This window comes from Tetrahymena thermophila (assembly GCF_000189635.1).
Source record: "Tetrahymena thermophila SB210 genomic scaffold scf_8254811, whole genome shotgun sequence".
Lineage (NCBI taxonomy): Eukaryota > Ciliophora > Oligohymenophorea > Hymenostomatida > Tetrahymenidae > Tetrahymena > Tetrahymena thermophila.
In genome coordinates, this window is record NW_002476567.1 from 521,337 (window position 1) to 540,824 (window position 19,488).

The following is a 19,488-nucleotide window of genomic DNA, read 5'->3' on the forward strand; positions in this document are numbered from 1 at the left end:
ATTAATTTGTTTATAATATTTTAATGCAAAAATACAATCAATATTTAAATCAATATTATTATTACTTTTACAATTAATTTGCTGGTTAGTTTTTCTATTTTTTATTAAATAAAGGTATTATACAAATTATTCATAAGGCTTTTCTTAGAATTCGCTATAATTAGTTAGTTATTAAGATAATTGTGCTTTTTCTCTTTGTTTTTTTAAAATAATTTTTGTTTTTGTTTAAAGTGAAATCTTTTTATGTTAATTCATTTTTAAAAACTGAAATTTAATAAATAAGTTTAATTATTTAAGAAAAAATAAACCAGAATTCAAAGGAATTTTATTATTAGATTGATCAAAAAGCATTATTATATTTTATTTTAAGATTTTTTTTTCTGTCAAATGCCTGGTAAGATTAGTTTAATTAATTCATGAACAGCAGCTTTCTGATTCAGTTTTCTTTCTAGGACTTTTTTATACTTATAGTTAAAGTGCTTATTGCTACTCTTCCCTTTTTATCGAAGATGGAGACCTTATTAAAGAGTTGTCTAAGTCTAATTTTTGGTCGGATTATATATTTATTAACTCGCTAAAGAATTTATTCGCTATGTCATCTGCTATCTACTAAAAAGCCTACTATATGCCTTCGTTACTTTTTGCTGATGTTTCAAAGTACTAAATTTTATTTTAATTTGCCAAATTTTATATGTCTTGCTTTGGAATTTAATTTTAAGATATATCACATTTGTTTCCAAGGAGAATTCTACATGCTTCTGATCCAGAATATTATTTAATATTTTCGATCCAGTTTGAAAGAGTTTTAAAAGTTTTAGGATCAGTTAAGTCAAAAACTAAAATAATTCCCATCGCTCCTTTATAGAAATTTTAAGTAATAGCTCTGAATCTCTCCTAGCCAGCAGTATCCCAAATCTAAAGCTTTATTTCCTACCCTTTGACAAATAATTTCTTAAATCTATAATCTATACCTATTTTAAAATAAATATATAAGAAATATTTAATCAGGAGTGCAAGCTAGCTAGCACTAATTGTAAATAATGAATATTATTTCCTTAAAATTTTAGCTATTTTCATTTCAATATTACCTAAGGTAGGAATCATGCTTTCTTGAAAAGACCCTTCTGTATATCTTGTCAATATAGATGTTTTACCAACTTTTGCTTCTCCTATGACTAAAACTTTTGCTACAATATCTTTTTTTGATTCTTTCTAGTGCATTATTACGTTTACTTTAAGATACCAACCAACTATGTAACTTTAAATTGGCTTATTTACTAATAAGCGGCTTCTTGAATTAAGAAAAATTTCAACTTTTTCGTTTGCTACTTCGAAATTGATTATTGATGATTTTTTAATTGTATAAAAATTAAAAACAAAAATCTTAAATTTGAGCAAGTAATTAATTAATATATGTAATAGATATATATACAGATTGGTTCTATTATAATTATTATTCTACATAAATAACTTGGTTTATACTCTGAAGCTAATTATGAATTATTTATTATTTTTATTTTCAATTATAAACATACAAATTAAATAGAATATTACTAAATGTATTTAATTTTTTAATAACATATTTAGAAATATTTTTTTATAAGTAGTTTAAAGATAATTTAGAATTATAAAATGATCAGAAAAATATTTTTTGATCTTAAATAAAATCAAATCAACTGTTTTTAAAATCTTCATATTTTCAATCTATTTTTTATAATTTATAAAATTTAGTTAATCATTTTCAATTTAATTTATATAAAAATATTTACAAAATATAAATCAACTCTCCTTTTATTAGAAAATTTAGAAAAAAATTAAGGAATATACTTTAAAATAATGTAAAAGGGGGATAGAAAATGGAGAAAGAAGATTAAAATCATAAACAATAATATTTTTATATACAAAATTATATAAAATTTATAAACTAAACTTTTATTTTAGTGATAGTGATTAATTTTTATAAGAAAACATATTTATTTAGATAATTATTATAGATCGATTGATTTTGAATTTACCAATAAACATTTACTGCTACAATACTAAGCCTCCTTTTTATGTTTTATATTTTATAGTTAAATATTCAAGTATTAAGTACGCCTTTCTTATTTTTATCAACCTTCTAACGCATTTTTTATTAGGTTGATAGTGGTTTAATCTTCTTGCAAACGCTTATAAGGCATTAAATGAACTGTTTTTTTAATGAGGAAAAATCTTCTATAAATATTTTTGTAGACAGAAAAGCAGACTATAACGAAAGCTAAGGCGTAAAAGATACCTCCAAGTGTATAAATTAATATAATTTATTGCGTATAAGAGTTTATAAGGGTTTTAATGTCATTTAACATTTTTTGCTGGATTTGTAATAAAATTAAGTAAGTTAACTAAATTACTTGAAGTTAGTTTTCATATTCAAGTAAGTTGATGCTATCTATAACTAGCTGATTACTCCACTAATCAATTTGTTTCTATCCTACATCATCAGATATTTTACTAATTACTACATTCAAACCTTACTGCATAACGGAATTCATTGCTTTTTAACATAGTTGAACTTATAGTTCTGTAAATACAGACGCTTAAAGACACAGATTAGAATTTTAAATTTAATTAATGTAGCTGTTAAAGCTACTGCTGAAAATATTTTTTTCAGTCAAATACAAAAAATCAGACTAAAAAAATTAAGTAAATGCCTGAAGATCTAGAGCTTTATTTGTGTTAAGAGTTGTTATGTAAGAATCATCCAAAACGCCATATTATGATTTAAAAATTCTGATTACTCTTTAAGTAAAAATTTGATCAGAAGCATAAGCAAAAGATGAATATTTTTAAAGAGAATACACATAGTTTTGATATGTATTTAAAGCAGGATTCAATGAGTTGTTAAATTTAGATATAATAGAATATGCCTTTTATTAAGAATAATTTTTAATATTTATTTATTTATTTTTAGAAAAATATTTAAAAGAAAAATTTATTAAATTAAATTTTATAAAATTAAAAGGTTTTAATAAATAAATAAATTACTATGACGAAGATTGTAATAGAAAATATAAATAATCCTGTGAAGTATAGAGCAAAGTGATAAAGCTTAATCTTTGGATTATTGATTCTCTATGAAAGCATATAATTTTTTTTCATATGGTTCTTTTGAGTTTTATTTTTCAACTATTGATTAAAATGACTTGAAATACCTAAGTCCTCGTTTTATATCTGATTTATATCAAAGTTAGTATATTTAATACTTAAATATTTTTCATCAACCGATTTCATTAGCTACACAATAAACCTACAGAGTATTATTTCTTACTCAGCTTCTTTTTCTGTCATCCTTGAAACACTAAGTAAAACACCTTTAACATATATAGAATATCTCCAAAAAGGATATATAAGCATAGCAAAACAAAAGAAAAGCAAACAACAAGATACAATAATGAAGTTCTAATTTAAATAATCAATGCTGTTTTCTATAGAATTGATTTAAGAATTTGTTCCAGGTTTTATTTAATTTGTAATGACTTACTCAATGGGATAATAATTCATTTTCAAATTATATATCTCATCGATGTATAATTTGATACTTTTCTTTAAGTTTAAAAATATTTATTAATATTATTATTTTTTTTTTTAAATAAATAAAATATTTGATAAAAATTAAAGCTTAGAAAAAATGAACCCATCTCCTCCAAAGAATTTAAAAATAAAAAATCAATAATTCAACCAACCTATGTTTTGGAGGGGGGCTTAACAAAATATTAATATTATTTAGAGTTTTGTTAAAATTTATTTAAAATCTATAATAATAATGATAATAATAATAAGGATAAATGTTTTTATTACTTGTGGAACTTAGCTAAGATAATAAATGTTTTCAAATACTTATTTGACTGATTCAAAAAAGTAAAGATTTTAAGTTACTTATACACCACTTGATTAAATTCTTGATTCAACAATTGTTGAAAGATACTTGTCCTAGAAGCTATACTAAACACTCTAATCTATCATATTAAAAATATTTGATTAAAGTTATTTTAATGAACTTGTTTAGGTTTCATTGCTGAGCAATAGATATTACTAAGTAAAATTAATCATTCTTTCATTGCTCATGGAATAAGCATCGATACTAAGAAGATTTTATGAATAAGGAGTAAGAATTTATGTTGAGATATCAAGCTAATTCGTCAAGTCATTTAATGTTGAATACTAAGAATTGAATATCAAGCAAACTATGGCACAAACCAAACAAAAAAATAATAGCTGGAATCCTATTACTTAGAAAAATAGACTCATAAAAAAAGGCATTTTCTTGCTTTGAGCTGAATAATAAATTCTCTAAATCGTTGTGCTAACTTGGCTGCTTTGACTTGATGCTACACTATTTGCATTTTAGTTCCCTGCCGTGGGTTTTAGTTTAACCTCTTCCTTTAATGTACTTTCATCTTCAAAACTCTGCTGTTAGTTATCTTTATCAACAGTAGCTGCATCCTATTTTTAAGATATTTTATTAAAATAAATAAAAAATTTTTTTTAATTTTACTGATTCTTAGTCGTCATTTTTATTATTGTTATCTTGATTTTATTTACGATTAGAATATTTTGTTGATTCTCTGAGAAACTATAAATTCATAAGAACAGGATTTCCATCCTTCTCATAAGAAGATCCTCTGGTAAGAACTTGCTAACTATTAAATAAAAAGTTAGCTCTGCTTTTATTCTTATCTTAGTTAGGATCTTCTTCATGATCATTGTCATCACCATTATTATTTTATTATAATTATATAAACCTTGAGTTATTTACAATCTAATTAACTCCTTCAACCTCTGTCATATTATTAACCTAAGCCGTAATATTTATTGCATCTGTATCAAAGTTTATGGCTTAGCCACCTTTCATCAAAGGAGAGTTTTTATTTGCAAAATTTAAATTTTAATCTGTCTAAATATTTTCAGTAGCAAATTATTAAGTAATTAAGTTATTTTAGCTTTCTATCCTGTTAAAAGAATTTATTGATTTATCAGGATCACTATCATTGTATTGCTCTTAAATAATAGACATTCTATTTTTTTGCTATTCTTTCGACATAGCATTTTATTTCTAAGACTTCAATACACCTACCTCTTCACTACTTTTTAATTTAACTAATTGATCTTTTGTACCTTACTAGCCGACTTCTTACTTACTTAAACTCTTAGTTAAAGTAGCCTTTGGATTTTTTACTTACTAAGCAGAAGTTAATTCTTACTGCTTAAGTTATACTTGATTTTCTCCAGTTTCTTCTTGCTATTAAGAAATATTACTTCTGTTTGTTTCAACACACATTTGCTAATTATTAATTAACTCCATTCTAGCTGGAAACTATGAGTTAGGTAACTATTTTGTGGTGCCATGGGCATTTGCAACATCAATTTCATCATAAGATCTCCTAAGTTTATTCATTTCATCTTCAGTCATATCTATAACTTCATCGAATCTCTATCCATGATTTTTATTAGGGTTTAAATACTATTCTGTGTTATCTAGAGAAAAGCTAATATTATTATCTTTCTTTAAGATAGAAGTTTATTTTTTTAAATTATCATCGCTATTTAATTTTTATTCTTTTATTTCATTCATATTTATTTAGGATTGGATGACTGGAGAGTTATTGTTATACTTTTATTTGAGGATATTTTCCTATTGATTTTCTTACTTAGTTTTTTAAGGGGAGATATCTTGTCTTGAAGACATAAGCATGGACCTTTAATCTGAATTCATTTCCTGAGTATCGTTGTTTATTGATTAGCCATGTTTGAAGTGGAATTTTTTCTTTATTTAATCTTGTGAGTATTGATGAGTAAACATTGTTGAATTAAATTCAAACGGAGATTTTTTATTACCTTTATAATAATTAGACTACTCCTTCGAAGTTGTATTTACTGATTTATTAGGAATAAAGGAATCTTACTCTGTATTTGTTTTCATAGTTGTCTTTAAGCCATTTTAGATGATTTAGATAGGTTAAATATTTTAAATTTCAATAAGAAAAACAGTAAACGAAAATCCATTTAATAAGTTAAAATCCTCCTGAATCACATTTACTGTCCAGTCAAATATGTACACATCTTCTCTAAAGAATTTTTTGCTTTAGCTCATAAAACTATCTACAAGCTTTGAGTCACTGTAATCTCTTCCTTACATTTTTTTTAGGAAAGATTTATATCCCATAAAATATTTTGAGCAGCCTTTAAGTAAAAAGAAATTTATTTTTATAAATTTTACAACAAAATATTTTTTAAAATATTTTAAATTAAAATTCCATCCAAAAATCAAAATAAATTTTAATTTCAATAGTTTTTTTAAGATTAATTTGTGTATCTATTGAATGAAAACAGAAAAAATTGAGTTACTTTCTGGTATAATCATTGGTAATTTCAGTCCCTCCATTTTAAGTTAAGTTTGATGAAACTTTTTAATTGTTTCTGGTAAATCAGGTAGGAATAGCTGGATAGGAATCTTTTCTAGTAGTTCTTTTGTTACATTTTCATCTAGCTAATTAAAAAATTATAGAAAAGACTTGTTAGTTCCTTCAATTTAGTAACTTGTATTTAAAAGGAGATAGCTTGATTAAGAAGTTAGCTTAAGAATGAGAGCAGAAAAGACAAAATCATCATTGATTTAAAAGTAGTAGTTGACATAGATTTTTATTGGAAACAAAAAGCCTTCTTTGTCTTTTGCAATTGCAATCCTGTATCTTCTCATAATTTTAGGAGTGCCATCAACGATAAGCCTCTCAATGATTTAATCATGATTTGTTGAGATAATACTTGGCATAAGTTGCAATATACTTTTGACACTTGAATCAAAAGCTGTTTTTTTATATCTAATTTATTACAAATTATGAAAGGAAATTACTTTAAAAAAAAGCTAAAATAAAAAATTTGATAAAGAATGTTTGTTTGTTTGCTTGCTTGCTTAAATGTTTGAATGTTTGAAAGATTGATTACCCAAAGAATTAAGGAGTTCTTTCGGAATATTTCAAAATTTTTCCTTTCTCTTTTTTAAAACTAGATATAATTGATATAACATTTCCGTTAAGCACAGTGATTGAGTGTATAAGATTTTAATCTTATGCTAAACTCTTTGCATGTATCTCATCGACTTTTTTCTCTATCTTAGTTGCAAATATTGGATCATTTTAAACTCTTATTCTCATTATAGAGAGCATTTTTAAATAATATAAATTTTGTTAAGAATAACTGAGTTCACTCTTAACCAAACTCTCTAACCTCATAGACTCATCTATTAAGGTAATCATTTGATTTTGCATAGTGTCTAACTCTTCATAGCCTTCTATCATAGATTGCATCAAGTTTACTTTTTGTTCTATCAACAAAATAAGATCTTTTTTAAATTTATCTTTTATTACTTCACTCAAGACAAACTATTCAAAAACTTCATACTAAACTGCTTCCTCCATATCTTTTTTTCTGAATGAGTATTTAAGAGACCTGTTTGTTATTGATAAAAAATAGTTTTCGGTTAATTCATTTCAATTAAAATTTGATGAATATTAAAAAGAAAATTTACTTGTCTTTCTGCTTAATATTGTTTTCAATAAATCTAGTGATTACAATATCGATAACTTTGATAAAATAAGATTTACTAGTAAATTCTTCAAGTTATGATTTGATGGTATATAAACCATTGATTATATTGTGCCTATCGTTTACAAGAAAAAACCAATACTTTATACTCAAATCTTCAATATTATAGTTTCTTTCTTTTTTAGATTTGAAAATCAAGTATCTAAAGTGATAGTTGATAAATTCATATAACCACTTTTAGAATTGCTCTGGCTTATTCATGAGATCTGTGAAGTAAACTCCTTCGATTTCCTAATCATCAGCTTTTTCTAATTTTGCTTCAATTACTTCTTTGATTTGTTGAGGAGAAACAGTATCCCTTTTCTTTCTATTTTTTACTTCTTAATTTTCTTCTTTGACTTTTTCTACACCTAATTCTCGATCTATTCTTTCTTAATCATATTAACATGGACAGAATTTATCAACGCACGTACTTTAATGAGAAGCCAAAATTCCTTTATTTTTAATAAAAATAAATTTAATGTTATTTTAAAAAACAAATTTTAATTTTACCATGCAAAACTAATTTAGCCTGTGAATCAGAATCTTGAAATTTCTAAAAGAGTTAAAGAATTTCATAAAAATGCTGGCAAACTATATTTGGGTAGGACACAGGCTCATCTGAGAGCTTTATAGTGAGAACATGGATATTAATTTACTTATACAGAATAGAAAGGAATCCAAATATAAAAGAAGATCCTATAAATAGTAACTCAAGGTGAAAGGACTCTTGAATGTAATTAGTGAATTCTCTTAATGTCATCAATACAGAGCAGTAAATAAATATTCCTAAAATTTTCAAATAATATCCAGTAAGGTCTGCCCTAAAAAGTGGGAAAAAACTGATGAACTCAAATAAATAATAAGCAATTTTGATATTTATAAATATATAAACATATGTATTATCATGAAAGAAAGCAAGATATTGAGTAATAACAATTAGTGGATACTCTAAGAATTTCACTTCAGAGTATTTCGATTTGAAGGGATTAGATGGAGTGAATTCTGCAGAGTGATTAATTACAAATACTAAAGAGAAGCAAAATATTAGCGATAATATATTTAGTATGCACAATACCGTAATCGTCAAGCTTTCTCCGCTGCTCAAATTTTAAAAGCTAGGCAGATAGCTACAAAGTTATTGATTGGAGCTTTCAAAAGTTATTGGTTATCCTTGTGAAGGATAGGTGCATAAGAATTTAGCAAAAATTATTTCAGTTTTAAGCTGCAATAAAAACCACCGAAATAAATCAATATACATACCTAAAAACATTATTTTATTATAATTCAACTTGTAATTATTTTCATGTATTTTGGTTGATTTTTTTGCAAGCTGGGCAAAGAAATATATAAATAAGATATCAACAAAGAATAGTAATGCAAGATAAGCAGTCGGTACTATAAATCCGGTTGAGAAATATTGTAAAATAGGATTAAATCTTGAGTATATTGTTAATTTCATCCACAACCCAAAAATAGTAGCAGAAGAGCTTCCTTGAGATGCGTTGTTGAAGCTATCTGAATCTAAATTATGTTTAGAACACAAAACAAATAATCCTGTCATTTATATAAAATACCAACAATATATAATCACACCTCGCACTTGCTAGCTGCTTCTCTTTTCGAAGTCTCTCAGGTAGATAAAAGAATAAATATTTGCTAAATACCTTAATTTTGTCAATTCTTCCTTTTGCGTTAATGAAGGCATTTATTTTTAGGCAGATTCAAATTTTGCTTTTCAAATTTTTACAAGGGAGCTATACCTAATTTCTATTTTTCTAAAAACTTCAAGCCTCTAGTGAGTAAAAATGTCTTAGTCTTAAAGTAATCTTACCTATTTTATTTATAAGTTAAAGAAATTTTTAACTCCAAAATTATGTTCTTGCTTTAAAAATATATGTTGTTATTACTGTTTCTCTCTTAGCTTTAGTACTATAAAAGGAGGATTTAATTATTTATTAAAAAGTGAGTAGAATTCTTTTTTAATTTAAAACTTTGGTTTATTTTACAAAAAAATGCGATTCTGTTGAGTGAAAATCTCAATTTTTTAAAAGAATCTTCCCCAAACTATATTAACTCTTGAATTAAAATAAAAAATTAAGCAAATTTATTTTTACCAATCTAACTGAAAATAGTGTACTATAATTTAAATAGCATATTTCTTATTTAATTTTTAAAAATTTAACTAAACAGTTTGCTTCTACTATTTTTATTCAAAGGTCATAACTGCATTGTAAATTATACCTATTTATTTAGCTTTTTCATTTCATTTAATAAAATTGTATGGTTAAAAAATTTAGATAGATTAATTAGTAAATATCTCAAGAAACTTCAGTTCTAAATTTATATGATTTTATTGATTATTATAAAAATTGAATATTTATTATTAAGCCACAGTTTAAATAATTTATTTTAACTCCAAATTTAACATATATTTATTTAATTTGAATTTACATAATCATAAAATTTCCTAAAAAAAGAAAATAATATTGAAGATTCTTAATCAGTTCATTAAATATTTAAATATTCATCCCCTCTATTTATTTTATACTGGACAAGTTTTTTGCAAAATATATTTTGAATAAATAACAAAATTAAATTAAAATTAGTTCAAAATATTAAAATCGATATTTTCGATATTTGTAAATAAGTAAATAACTACCATATTAAGTAAAAGTCATTAAAATTAAAACAAAAATTAAACTTCAATAAATAACTACAAAAAAATCTAATTGTTTACTTTTTATTAATTTTTACCATAATAAATTTATGATTTCTGTTATAAAATATATATCTTATGCTTTTAATTCAAATAATGGCTTTCACTCTTTAATTGGAGATTGTTAAGCCTACTGTTAAGCTTGCTAATTATTTAATTTTAACTTTTTTCTTTCTTCTCTCGATATTTCATTTAATGGTTTGAATTTAGGCATATCTTCTAGTTTTGCAGGAAGAGGTTCTTCTTTAAACCAAGGATCTTGAAGTGCTTTTGTAGCAGTAATACGCTCTTTAGGGTTTAAAGTAAGCATTTAGCACAATAATTTGTAACCTGTTTATGATATTCTATTCCCTATTTTTTCATTCAAGGTACATTCTGATGGGTAATTTCTATCTTTAAAAAGCTTAGAATGTTTGAACTCAGTCCAGCCAGGCCATGAACGCTCTGTGGGACCTCCCATGGCATTGAATATACACTCAATTTAGTTTGTTTCATTTTTTCCTTTAAATAGCTAATCTTTAGTTATTAGTTCACCAAAAATGCAACCCACACTCCACATATCTAGAGCAGTTGTATACTTATCTTAGCCTAGTAATACTTCAGGTGCACGATACCACATAGTAACTACATTTAAGGTGTAAGGCTTATTACCTTGCCATCTTCTACCTAAACCAAAATCACAAATTTTTAATTACCCCTTATTATTATACAAAATATTTGAAGTTTTTAAATCTCTATGCATAATCTTCTTTTTTTATAAAAAATCCATTCCTAAAAGTAGCTACTAGACAAGACTTTTAATTTATGGTTCCTAAAATTCATCATGATGATTCTCAATAACATCCTTCAACTCATGCTCCATGTACTCCATAATCATATATATAGAATCTAGATCTGTACCCATCACAACTCTTTTTACAGCTATATTTTAAAAAAATCTTTATATAAATTTATAAAAAAATTAATTGAAATAAATAGAAAATAGACTTCATAAATATAATTATTCATTCATTTTCTTATATTTATTTATATATCAATCATGATATTTATTGATATAATTTTAATAGACGCGATTTTTTTATTTTGAAAACTTAAAATTTGAATTTATTCTTGTAAAAAAGCAACTTATTATATAAAATAAAGGTTTACCTACTATATTTTCATGTCTAAGAGCCATTAGAATGTTAAATTCTCTGATTGAAGTGATAGGAAATCCTTCCTTTTCTTTTTTGCGATCTATTTTGGTTTTTTTAATAGCTATAATTTCTCCAGTTAATTTATCGACAGCTCTATATACAACACCATAAACACCTTCATGAATTTTATTTAATTTTTAATAATTATCTACAGAATCACATCCTTCTAAAAGACCGCATATTTTCCTTTTACGTAATAATGATAATTTCTTTTCCGCTGATAATTCTTAAGAATGCTTACGTAAAATTTTTCTTTCTTCATCATCTAAATTTAAATTAATTTCATTTTTTTATTCATCCTATTCATTATCTTCTATATGGTCAAAGTTAGAATCAGAAGACTCATTTTCATTAAAGTGAGCTTCTTCTCTTTGTTTATCTATTTGCTAATCAGACATTTTAACTTATATTTAATAAAGCTTAGATGTAATAATAAATTCTGTTTTTATTACTAAAATATTCAATATATCTTGGTATTAATTTAATACTAATTTTTACCTTTTGCGATATTTTTACAGAAAATAAGTTCTTAAAAATTGTAAAGTCAATAATTGAATTTTTAAAGAAATTTATATTGACTAAAATGATAAATTTTTATGAGATAAAAATGTTTATTTTTTCTTCTTTTTAAATTACTTTCATAATTTAAAAAATGTATTAATCGTTTTAGTAGCTTAGAAAAATATTTTAAATTCTCTTTGGTTAGTTTGTTAATTTGCTTTTTTATTTTTAAATTAATAATAACCTTAAATTAAAAACATTAATTTCAAATTGAATCATTATTAGCACTCAATTATCTTATAATATATTTGAAAAAAAATATTTATTTGTTGTTAGGTACTTTTTTCAAATTTTATTCAAAAAAAAATATATATTTATATATTGAAGATACGTATCTGCAACTAAGAAAATGAATTCTATTTTATTTACTGAAGAAGAAAGATAGAAAGGGATAAACGTAGATTAAATACACCCATTAGAGTATGTACATGCAAGAAACTACTAGTTGCAAAATATACAACAAAATATATAAGTTTAAAGGAATATTCAGCAAACAAATGCACTAGATTCAGTTTATTTGACAAACTTATTTGATCAGTATAGAAAGAAACATTTAGATATTTAAGAGAGGAGAAAATAGCAAGAGAGATTCTTAAATCCTAATCATTTTGACACTATATTACTAAATGAAAATGAATTGACGCGTACTAAAAAATTTTAATCTGGATCAGTAAAAGAGGGCACATTTGGCAATACATAATATATTTCATAATAAGATGATTAAAATGACTTTAAAACAAGTCAATTTAATGTGCAGGATTCTTAAGGAGAGGAAGAATTAACAGAAGCAGAATTAAAAAAGGTAAAATTAAATATAAAATCTCTTTAGTTGATCAAATAATTTAATTGAAATATAGTAAGAAACTTTAAGAAATCAATTATATAATGAGTATATTGAAGGGTCTGAACTTGATCAAAATTAAGTGATAGGATCTGTTTTTTAACGACCAGTTACAAAAGGAGAATAAGTCATATATTCTGTAATTGAGCAGAAAAAGGAAGAAGACAATGACATAAAAGAACTTTTGAGCTTAAAGAAAGAATGGCTAAAAGAACTAAACTAAGAAATTGAATAAATTAACAAATAAAATAAAAAACTAAAGTAAAAAGCAGATAAATCAGAAGTTTGCCGTAATACAAGATTATTATCTAAATTGGCTCCTTCTCTGTTTACTCAGTACCATGTATATTTTGATGAAATATTTGATGCTTTAATGGATGATATATTAGAAGAAGAAGTAAAAAATATTATAAAAATATATAATTCAACTCAATCTAACTTTTATTCTTAAAAAAGGTAGAGTACTTTAATCAAGTAGAAGAAATGGAAGTATAGCAATTAAATGAATATGAAAAAAATAAAAACACGTATAAACTAAAAGAAGTAATAAGAAATTAATCATTATCTAGTAACTTATTCGCACTTATGGATAACTTAGAATAATATGCTGAAGAATTTAATGATAAATATAGTGATGAAGTATGACAAATAATTAACAGTAATTTAAATTAAAATATATATTTCAAATAAAATAAATTATAATTAATTAATCAATCTCTTAAAGTACAACAACAATAATAATTAACCAGTCAATTAAATTTTCTTAATATTAGTTAAATGTATATAAATTTTCACTCATTATATCAAAATTCAGTATTTTAAAATTTTTTATCTAAAATTACAAGTTTTTTTCACTTACTTTCTTGGGTTTTTATTTGGTAATTTTAATTGATAAACATACCAAATAAATTTAAATGTTATTATTCATTGCTAATTTAAATATTATTTAAATGCTATAACTAAGATTATTACTATAAATATTTATAATGCTATAACTAAGATTATTGCTATAAATATTTATAATGCTATTTAAGTTATTACAAAATTTAATATAAAAAAATTTATAAAGTTTATATCATATTTATTAATATTTTAATTTTGTATTTATTAGCAGCACAATTAATTTAGTTATAAAGCAGACAAATTTAAAAATTTTGAGTTGATTAAAGAATGGAGATGAAGAAATATATATAAAATTTACATTTATGTAAAATGCATGAATATAAACATTAAAAAATATATTTTATTTTTTATTTTAAAAGATTTTTTCTAATTTTTAATTTTTAAGTTTTTATGTAGGTTTTAAATTAAGAAATCTTTCGATTTACTTATTTATTTATTATATTATATTATTATTTATATGTCTTAATTTTGGTTATTTTTATGATTAAGAAAGAAATTATATAAAAGTTATAGATAGCTAGCTTCAGGCTAATTCGTTTATAGAGGGTAAAATGCTTAATTTTGCTTTTTTTTACTAATTGATTAAAGTTTTATTAAAGGTGATCAGCTTTTACTCTCAAAGAAAGTTAGAATCACTTCTAGTTTATAATATATAGCTTTTGTGTTATTGCTAAGCATTTCCATGCTTTAAATATGTATTGTTTGTAGATAATAAACTTGAAGAAGGATAGATGTTTTGGTTATTAGCTGAGTTTCCTCCATACCCTATTTGGTGATGGTGCACATTCTAACTACTTAAATAGCTATTATTGTATTGATAGTTTGTGTAGTTACTTTTATTAGTCAATACAGTATTTGTACTTGCATTACTAAGAACGCTATATTGAGTAGGTAAGTCATTGTCACAATAAATATTGTTATTATTTGTGTGACTGAATTGCAAAGGCTTGGTTATCACTTTATAAGTATTCTCTCCAGTGGGTACCTTATGATTGCTTGTATGGGTGGAAAGATTGTTTCTGTAATTGAATTTTGTGGGAATAGAAGAGCTAGTAGGAGCTTTGTTCTAACTTTCAGAATCACGAAGAAGCATATTTGAATTGTTAATGCTTAATACTGCAGGACGTTTAGCAATAGTATTTGTTTATACAGGTTAAAATTATGAAGAGAATTTGCTTTCTAAGATATTCAAACAATCTTAAAACATAGACTCATTGATTAAGTTATTACTTAAAGAAGTTAATTGTTTATTCCAAGCAGGAGTAATACCATTAATCTTTCTTAAGAAGCAAACACTGGCTGCAGAAATAACCTTAATGTGGAAATCGTTAAATCTATGATCTAATTAAATTAAAAATATTTATTTTTATTTTCAAAATTGCAAAAATTAATCAATAAATTAATATTAAAATTACTTTTAAATTTTATTTTGCTATTCTAAAAAATTAATTCAAATAATTTGAATTAAAAAATGATTAAAATCAAAAATTTTTAAAAATTATTTTGTCTTTTTCCAATAAAATATTTTTTACCTCTAATTATGAGATTAGCGAGGCGAGAATAGTCTTTTTCTATTTTTTAGACTATTTGGAAGATACGAGAGTCATTTAAGTCGCTAATTTAAACTTTCTTCTTCAAGTTATTAGTTGAGCTGCAAGAACCTACATAAGTAGTACCGCTATTCTCCTTTTCTCCGATAGAAAGATTATTTAATGCTGAAGTGAAGTCTTTGTTTTCGTCATTCTTTAATCCTTATGCCTTATTTGTAACAGAATTAGAGTTTTTATTTGATAAAGCGCTAGGAGTAGTATCGTTCTAATTATGCTTCTCTTTAAGAGCATTTTCTTCATTGAAACTTGAATTACTTGAACTCTCTTCAGTAAATTAATCAGTTGAAAAAACAATTCCTTGACTGAGATAGTACTCGATGACATCAATAGGGGTAACGCATTATAAGTTCCAATTAAGTTCTTTTAGAATTGATTATTCAACTTAGTAGAACTCTTTAGAATCATATGAAACCAAATTAGAGTATCTTTTCAATTTTGAAATAAAAGGGATTCTTTCATCTAACTCAATAGTTTTAGCTTTTATTTTATAAAAAACAAATTCATTTGAATTCAGTATAAATTATATTGAATTTTTATTTATTTTCCTCACAACAAATTTTGATTTTCTATGATTAAAGAAGGAATTAATAATCTATTTTTCTTTCAAAAACGAGCGATAATTTTATTTAAAAATTATATTTTATCATTAATAATTTTTCTATATTTTTTTTGAATAAAAATAATTTTTTTGATTTTCAAAACAATTTTTAGGTTTTATTTAATTTTTATCTACTATAAATTTCTGTGTTAACAACTCTAATTTTTAAATGAATTTATACAGATTTTTTGTTAGTAAGTAAATTAATTACGTTTTGCTTATTTATTATTCAAATTATTCTCTTTATTTTTTTATCTATAGAATCAAATATTTAAATTTCGATAAGGCTTTTCATAATAAATGCAATCAATTAATCAATGTATTTATTTATAGATATCAAAAAGTAAGATTAGAAATCAATTATTGTTGTTGAAGAAGAAATATTTTGCGAAATTAAATAAAATGTAAATTACCAGCAAGCATAACACAGGTAGCTGCATAAATTTGCATAGTCTTGTAAGAAACAGAATGGATTCTGCTTAAGGCGAAATCCATAAACATAACTGCTAAATGAGTTGTATTGACTGTGAGTTTTAAGCTATGACTGGTATCGTAAAGCAAATCAAGCAACTAATTTCTATTCTGGTTTATATTAAAAAATATAATAAATTTATTATTCAGTTAAGTCTTTTTATATTTTTTTGAAATAAAATATTAAATAGTTGAGAGTTAAACACTATCAACTCAAAACAAACAAGTAGAATTTGTTGAATATAATTCTTGTTAATAAAATAGTGTAATTGGGATTCTATGTGTTTTTTAGATTTATAATATTTAGCGCATAAGTAGATTACCTTGTAATATTCAGATTCCTTGTCAATAACTATTTAAGGTAGCTTTTGCTTCAAGCATGATGAAAAGAATTTGCTAGGATCAAAGTATGTGCCATATTTCATATTTTATGTCTTGTAAGCTTTTGCTCCATCCTATAAGATAAAATAAATATTTAGATGAGTTTGCTTGGTTTAGTAGCTGCATAATCTAAACTATATTCATTAAAATAAAGTGCTTACGTGAAGACATAGACCACATTTGAAGCAATTAAGTCTTGTCTTATGCTTAATAGTTTTAATGTGTGGACAAGGAAAATATTCAGAAGTTTTGTAGCATTGGCCCTCAACTGAGTCGCGAGAGGCAATAGAATCAGCAGAATAAACTTTATCAGTGCTCATATGTTATTATAAATTAAGTTATAATTTGAATTCTAGGTTTGTTGGTTGGGTAGAGTTGCTTTACGCTTCGAAGATAGCCGAGTGGCAAAATCTCTTTTTCTTTAATGTTTTTTGTTAGCCTTTCGAAAAAAAGCTAGTTGTTATTTTTTAGAAATGTGTATTTATTTGTTTTAATAATAATTAAATTGCTTTCGCGTGTTTTTGTTTACCAATTTATACTTTGAATTAATTTGCTTGACTTTTGTTTATTTGCTTGTTTGATTGCTTGCTTGTTTGCTTGTATTTTTAATTTATAGTTAGGATTTGATTAATCAAATCAAATAAACAAGCAAGGCCAATAGACAACTAAATAAATTTCGTTAGCTTTAATTGCTCTCTCTTTAAATTTTAAAGAGATAAGCAATAAATTTAAAATTTAATACTAAATATATTTTGATTTCTCTTGTACTGTTTTTCATATTTTTTATTTCTAATCCATTCATTTTTTGATTATTTTTTTCTTTCTTTTGGTCTTTATAATATTTCTTCATTGCGGATTTTTTATCAATCAATTAATTTTCATTTATATATGTATGTATATATTTGAAAAGTTCCCACCCATTCATTCATTTCATTCTCTTCACCTTAAGAAAAATAAATAATTAATTGAATTTATAAATAAAAATTTCTATTTTCATTTTTGACTTATTTTTCTTTGATAGCAACACTCTCTTATTTGATTTTTTTTCTGTTAGGATAGAGATATATCTTAGTCACATGCTACATTAAATATTTAATTTAACAGCAACTTCTTTATTATATTTTTCATATGGTATCCTATCATTCAAAAAAGCAAATTCTAACTTTGCATTTGAATCACTGATTCATATTATTTACTTATTCAATTAAACATGAAAATAAATAAAATTAATTAGCTTTGAAAATATTTGCTGATTAATTTATCAATAAAAGCAAATAATAATTATTTATTATTAAAATGACTTAATATTAATTGATTGTGTATTATTATTTTTCTTATAATTATATGGTATACTACTAAACCAGTAATGTCATTTGAATTTAAAATATCTCTAAATTCCATATCTTAAACAATTAACAGACTTTTGTGTTTGAAATTTGAATGTAATCTAAAGAGGAAATTCTTTATATTTTAAAGGAGATTAATGTGTTTTCTATATAATTAAGATATTTTAATAAAAGGATCATATTATATTTTATTAAATACTAAATTGATCAATTGTTCGACCAAAATATTTGAATAGTGAAATATATCCAAGTAATAAACATTCAAATTAAGATCCTATCTATTATTTACTTATCATCCTAAGGTTTTTCTTAAATTTAACTAAAATAAATAAAAAAAGAATGAATATTTTAATATTTTTAAATCTCTCTAATAAGAATAAAAAAAATAAATATTTTTAATATTTTTTTCCATTTTTAAATAAACTTTCTTACTAATTATTTAGCTATAATTTACTGGCTTTAAATAAATACAGTTAAAATTCTAATTTTATTTATTTATTTTTGATTAACTGCATTTGATATTAATATTTTGAAATTCTTTAATTAATTGATAAAAACTAAAATTAAACTTTATTTCTTACTTATTAAGATATTGAAAATTTTATAAAAAAGATATTTGGAGTTTAATAAGTCTTTTTTCAAATTCTTAAAATTTGTTTTATAAAATATTTTTTCTCATATAAGATATTCATTGAAAATAAATAAAAATAAACAGCTTATTTTTTATTTTTAATAAAATTTAAAGTATTTTTTTAATTTATTTTTACTAAGTTTTACATTTTATTTTATTAAAATATTCTAATTTTATTTAAATAAATTAAATTTTTTATTTATTTATTCTAATAATTTATTTTCATTATTTGTTGAAAAATCTTAATTAGAATTTCTAGATATTAAAATAAAGTTAATTTTACTGTTATTTAAATTACATTTTATTTAAATACTCCTTCATAAATAAAATTTAATTAATGCTTTCATATAAATATCTGTAAAATAAAGATTAAATTATTTAAAATTAATTAAATTTGTTGGTATCTTTTTTAGTTTAAAAAAATGAGTAAATTTTATCTTTTTAGAGAATATTTTTAACTGAATTTGAAATTATTTATTTAAAAAATTATTTTTTTTAATAGGTAAAAATAAATTCATTCAAAGCAGAAATATATAATGTCAATTTTTATACAATTAAATTTGACTAAGATATATATTTTAAAAGAAAAAATAATAATTTTAACCCTATTT

The 19,488-nt window shown here is 23.3% G+C and overlaps 5 protein-coding genes across 5 annotated transcripts; 1 reads left to right on the forward strand and 4 right to left on the reverse strand. All coding sequences in view use genetic code 6, as the record gives it.

Moving 5' to 3' along the window:
- Window positions 1–414: 414 nt before the first annotated feature.
- Window positions 415–1,392, reverse strand: TTHERM_00066880 (Rab-family small GTPase; the record flags this gene model as incomplete). Its single annotated transcript, XM_001007726.2, has 2 exons — window positions 1,089–1,392; window positions 415–971 (listed from the first exon to the last, which is right to left on the reverse strand). The coding sequence occupies exons 1-2, from the start codon at window positions 1,219–1,221 to the stop codon at window positions 415–417; spliced, it is 690 nt and encodes a 229-aa protein (XP_001007726.1). The 5' UTR covers window positions 1,222–1,392.
- Window positions 1,393–2,111: 719 nt separating this feature from the next.
- On the reverse strand, window positions 2,112–9,328 carry TTHERM_00066870 (transmembrane protein, putative; the record flags this gene model as incomplete). Its single annotated transcript, XM_001007725.2, has 8 exons — window positions 2,112–2,906; window positions 3,025–3,582; window positions 3,838–4,482; window positions 4,535–6,219; window positions 6,385–6,857; window positions 6,982–7,485; window positions 7,565–8,075; window positions 8,134–9,328. The coding sequence occupies 8 exons, from the start codon at window positions 9,326–9,328 to the stop codon at window positions 2,112–2,114; spliced, it is 6,366 nt and encodes a 2,121-aa protein (XP_001007725.2).
- A 1,114-nt stretch (window positions 9,329–10,442) lies between these two features.
- Window positions 10,443–11,933, reverse strand: TTHERM_00066860 (cyclin-dependent kinase-like Serine/Threonine kinase family protein; the record flags this gene model as incomplete). Its single annotated transcript, XM_001007724.3, has 2 exons — window positions 10,443–11,260; window positions 11,489–11,933. The coding sequence occupies 2 exons, from the start codon at window positions 11,931–11,933 to the stop codon at window positions 10,443–10,445; spliced, it is 1,263 nt and encodes a 420-aa protein (XP_001007724.1).
- Window positions 11,934–12,445: 512 nt separating this feature from the next.
- TTHERM_00066850 (hypothetical protein) lies at window positions 12,446–13,582 on the forward strand (the record flags this gene model as incomplete). Its single annotated transcript, XM_001007723.2, has 3 exons — window positions 12,446–12,898; window positions 12,954–13,334; window positions 13,394–13,582. The coding sequence occupies 3 exons, from the start codon at window positions 12,446–12,448 to the stop codon at window positions 13,580–13,582; spliced, it is 1,023 nt and encodes a 340-aa protein (XP_001007723.2).
- Window positions 13,583–14,456: 874 nt separating this feature from the next.
- TTHERM_00066840 (amine-terminal domain cyclin) lies at window positions 14,457–17,220 on the reverse strand (the record flags this gene model as incomplete). Its single annotated transcript, XM_001007722.3, has 5 exons — window positions 14,457–15,181; window positions 15,373–15,927; window positions 16,462–16,630; window positions 16,843–16,974; window positions 17,062–17,220. 5 exons carry the CDS (start codon window positions 17,218–17,220, stop codon window positions 14,457–14,459), a joined length of 1,740 nt encoding a protein of 579 aa, XP_001007722.2.
- Between the last annotated feature and the right edge of the window lie 2,268 nt (window positions 17,221–19,488).